General features: G+C 41.1%; 1 protein-coding gene across 1 annotated transcript in view; it reads left to right on the top strand.

Moving 5' to 3' along the window:
• LOC104946992 (ras GTPase-activating protein 2-like) overlaps positions 1-4246 on the top strand; it is a gene marked incomplete at its 5' end in the record, with an annotated part of 15202 nt that extends 10956 nt beyond the window's left edge. Inside the window, 3 exons of the mRNA XM_010772907.1 lie at positions 1520-1623; positions 1712-1806; positions 4080-4246. Of these exons, the coding sequence (XP_010771209.1) occupies positions 1520-1623; positions 1712-1806; positions 4080-4160 (280 nt within the window). The remainder of the gene's footprint in view (positions 1-1519; positions 1624-1711; positions 1807-4079) is intronic.
• Positions 4247-4748: the final 502 nt, after the last annotated feature.

The raw sequence follows: 4748 nt of genomic DNA on the forward strand, positions 1-4748 counted from the left end.
CTTGAACATGGTCATTTTTGTTTTGTAACATTGAATACAAAATTTAAAAAAAAGTATTTAAAAAAAAAAAAAATAATAAAATCCCGACCCCCAATTTTTTTTCTCCCGATTCCGATCTTTTGAAAATCACGTGATCGGCNACAGAGCCCCTCCTCCAACACACACACGAACGTGCACATGACCAATGAGGGCACGACATAAGTTTGTGCACAGATGGAAGGCTGACAGGCATCCAGTTATTTTAGCCGGGCCGGCTCAGATGATTGGTCGTGCTTTTTACAGTACTACGGCTTCCACAGATGACATTTTTTTATGTATTTATTGTCAAAGCATTCAAATTATTCATTGCTATCGGGATGTTAAGAGCATTACATTACATTACATGTCATTTGTTAGACGCTTTTATCCAAAGCAACTTACATACATTCAGTACTGTGGACAATCCCCACAGGAGCAATTTGGGGTGAAGTGTCTCAGGGACACAACGACATGCTGACTGCAGTGGGACTCGAACTTGCTATCCCCTGATTCGAAAGTCCAGCACACTTTCCACTGAGCCAAAGCCTCCCAAAGCATTCCATTGAATATAACAAAAAGTGTTTCTGAAGTGAATTACCTCCCCAACCTTTAATTTCTATTGCAGGTGACATAACACTTTTCTGAAAACTGAACCAGATTTTTGTCACAAATTCACAATAATATCGAGATTTTCAAATTCTAACTTTGCAGTTTTTATACACTTTTTTTAAAAGTTTTTTTTAAAGTCGCTTTCAAAAGTCAAACTCTGGTTCAGTGCACTGTCTGGAGTGGTTTGTTTGGACAGTTGTGAAAGCAGTTATTACAATCTGGTGTTTGCATGGCGTTAGACCGTTTGTGAGTTTTTCTCGCACCATTTCCAATCGAATGCTGCATCGGTTCAACTGCAGTGAGAACGTAAGCCCACCAAATAGCAGTGAACCAATGTCCATGTCCATGCAGTATAATTTGAGCTGATGGACACAGGTAAATGACGTTTGCTATACATCTGATCCGAAGAGAACATACAGAATAGCATTATTTGTAAGGAACACCTGACACACTGACGGTATCACCGAACACCTCTGTGGCGCGTTTTACTTCATATTGCTCGGTTAATGTTTTCTCCATTTCCATGGCTACATTTCTGACCAGTAAGAATGACTTCTACCACTACTGTTTAACCCCTGCTCCTTTGTAAAAGCATCACCCTGAGCAAATTACATTTTTTACATGGTCTACATATTTGATTTGTGTACTGTGAAACCAAACCAGAAATAAAAAACCCTAAACGACCATTTTCGCTGGATTTAGAATGTTTAAAAACGACACCAAATCATTAACCAAGCCTTCACGATGAGCCATTTCTTGAATCCGGCTGTTGCCACTAATCTGTTTATCACACATTGAACCACCCACTACACACATTTGCACACCCTTTTTTTTTTTTTTAAACCAAAAGATACATACTTGTGTCCTAAATGAATTCTGTCTTTATTCACAGCCCCTTCTATGGAGAGGACTTCTACTTTGAGATCCCTCGTCCATTTCAGTGTTTATCCTTCTACGTCTATGCCAAGAGCGTTTTCCAAAGGGACCTACCTGTTGGTGAGTTTCTTTAAGCACGGCACTGACACAAACATGTTTTCTTATTCAAGTTAGAACTCTGTAGTGTAATGTGTTTGTGTGTTTACAGGCAAGGTGTCAATCAGGAAGGATGACCTGGCCAAATACAGTGGAAAAGAGCATTGGTGCAGCCTTCATCCAGTAGATCCCAACTCAGAAGTCCAGGTAACTTCCGCAAAAGTGTAATGTTTTAAATAAAGATTCACAAATATAATTTAAAGATTTCGCACTCCAACACAACAAAGTGGAAATTGGATTGCATGTAACCCACCGTTTCCGCCAGGGGGGCATCTTGCCGTCATTTGACGACCTTATTCAGCTCGGAACGCCCTGAACTTGAGCCGAGGGCGTCCAAAAAACAAATGTTATCGCTTGAAATGACACAAAGGAAAAAGGACAAGGACATCCCTCTGTTGGGGGGGCAAAGGAGTCTGGTGGGATTATTTTTGCCGCCAGCAAAGCGTGTTCCTGTGACGGAAAGTGTACTGCCGGCGAGCCTTGACGGGGGGTGCTAGTGGAGCATGCGATTGAACTGCGAGCGCTGGAGCATCGCAGCGGCGAAACTGAGGCTCCGTGGTAAACTGTGGTAACATGAGGAGCCGTTTAGGAGCCGAGCCAAATGATCCGGCTCACTAAAAAGAGCCGGAATTCCCATCACTAATACGTAAAGAGATAGTATCTATAAAGGGACCGCTCAATTCAAAATTCAAGTCACGTGACACAACGTGACGTCACACCTCCCGCTCTCGGGGTGGACGTCCTCTCAGCCCTGGTCTGGCGGAAACACTGATTAGTTAGTTAGATTAGTCATGTTTCAACAGCGCTCTTCTATTGGCTAGCGCTCCAACACATTATACTTGATAGGCTAAGGGGCGGGACATGGCTAAGCGTTTGACCAATCACAACAGAGCCGGTCAGCTAACCGATCAGAGCAGACTGGGTTCTGGTTTCAGACAGAGGGTGAAAAGACACACGGGCAGTATGAGAAAAATAAAGAGCTTTTTGAACATTAAAGCATGGAAACATGTCACAGTAGAGACACTAAATATAAACCTGAAAATTAGCCGAATAGGTCCCCTTTAAAATGTGTATACTGCCTAAATCAAGGCTAATATGATTTTATATAATGATTATTGGTTCTTAATAGTTGTTGGAGTTGGTAGCACCTACCTAAAGTACTAACGCTTATGATTCTATAGCTATAATCTTGACATATCAGTTTTTTTTTATTTTGGGCCAATGTCTGCCTTTTTTTAGTGTCGAAACCTTCATCTGCCTTTCAGCATTTTCTTGATCTTTTTTTTCAGGGTGCAGTTTCTAGTTTGTATCGCATATAGGGCATGTGGGTTGCCCTATTTCAACTGTACATGTCTTTTATCAGATATTTTTTGCGGTGTGGTTGCGCTGGGTGAAACTACAGCTCACTACCACTTGTGTGCTGCTGCAAGCTAACGTGTTGACTCGAGCTGCCATTAGCCCACGCCAGACTATTCTGGGTTTGTGCTGCTACACTGATTCACTCACAAGTAGACACTCTAAACTGCAAAGTCAGTGAGAGAGGGAGGAATTATTGCAATACCTCTCTGGCTTTCAGTCAAACGGCTGTTATGTGAGCAGCTTTGTTCCAATGGAGGTAATGAAGACAAAGGTACAACGGCTTTTTGAAAAGGGAGGATACTAACGTGTTATTTTCCTGATGTCATTGGCTCATTTAGATCCTTCAAAGTAAATATAATATTAGCTTAAAGGCCTATCTTGCATCAGAGAGTGCTGCCTGCCTTCTCAGCCAAGTGCTGATTTGCAGAGACAGAGAGCAAGTGTGTGGGCGTTTTGTTTAGCTCTGTCTCTCTCTATATCTCCCTCACTCTCTCTCCGACACTTCCGAAGGCGAGACCGGCAGCCTTCACCACATCCGACCCCGTAAAGATCTTTTATGACTGATGACAAAATGTGCAGCTGCTGTGGCTCTTGTCACACACTTGTGCCAACATTAACCTAAAACAACATGAGGCTGAGACCGGACACATGAGAGTAAAAAGACCCAGAGAAATGTTTAAAACAAAATGCAATTACTAAATGTTAATTACTGGATTATTGATGCTTTCATGTGTTCACCACAGCTGGACAATGTGGATTTGAATGACTTACTGCTGGACATTTTAACTTGTTATGTCAATGTTTTTTTTACAAGTTGATATTTTGTATTACGTAAAGAGTACAAAATGTATCCGAAAAAATAGTGGTGTATATATAAAGTAGCATAAATCTACAAAACCTAGTTAAACTCAAATTGTTCTTAAGTGTAATTCCATACCACCACTGCACATGTTTCTATCACATCCCTGATATTAACCTGGGTTTTGATTTGAAACCTTTGTGTCGCAGTTTAAAACTCAGATGTGATGTTTTGAGTAACCGCTCCCTCTCTGCTCCTACAGGGAAAGGTTCACTTGGAGATGCGGCTGAATGAAGTGATCACAGAGAACGGATCAGTGGGTCAACACTTAGTGGTCCGGTGAGTACCATCACATCAGACTTCATTTAGCTGCACTTACAAAAGCCAAGAGTACCTCGTCTGAGAAGCCATGTCTGATCTGGTCTTATAAAATGGGAATGGTTGCTATTTCTATATTTTATGCAAATGTATGAAGTATTGCATATTAAATGCTGTATTGTAAACAAGTTTTTTTTTTTTTTTTACATTACATGTCACTTGTTAGACGCTTTTATCCCAAAACGAGTTGCATACATTCAGTACTGTGGACAATCCACACAGGAGCAATTTGGGGTGAGGTGTCTTACCCAGGGACACAACGACATGCTGACTGCAGTGGGACTCGAACTTGCTTTCCCCTGATTCGAAGTCCAGCACACTAGTATCCACTAGGGATGGGAATTTGAAAGCGAATGTATATTCGACCCCCAAAAAAACGGTTAACCGAAATTTACATAACCTTAAATAAAAAAATAGAATGTGGGAAAAATGTTGACCAAAAACAAGTATTCAAGTAACTATAGAAACCAAGTCGAATTTGTAAAATGTATTGAACTGGTGATCACAGTTGACAGCTATAGGCCTACAACTTTCATGCTTAAAACATAACTTG

The sequence above is a fragment of the Notothenia coriiceps genome, unplaced genomic scaffold, assembly GCF_000735185.1.
Source record: "Notothenia coriiceps isolate Sejong01 unplaced genomic scaffold, NC01 NC01_scaffold00011768, whole genome shotgun sequence".
Classification (NCBI taxonomy): domain Eukaryota; kingdom Metazoa; phylum Chordata; class Actinopteri; order Perciformes; family Nototheniidae; genus Notothenia; species Notothenia coriiceps.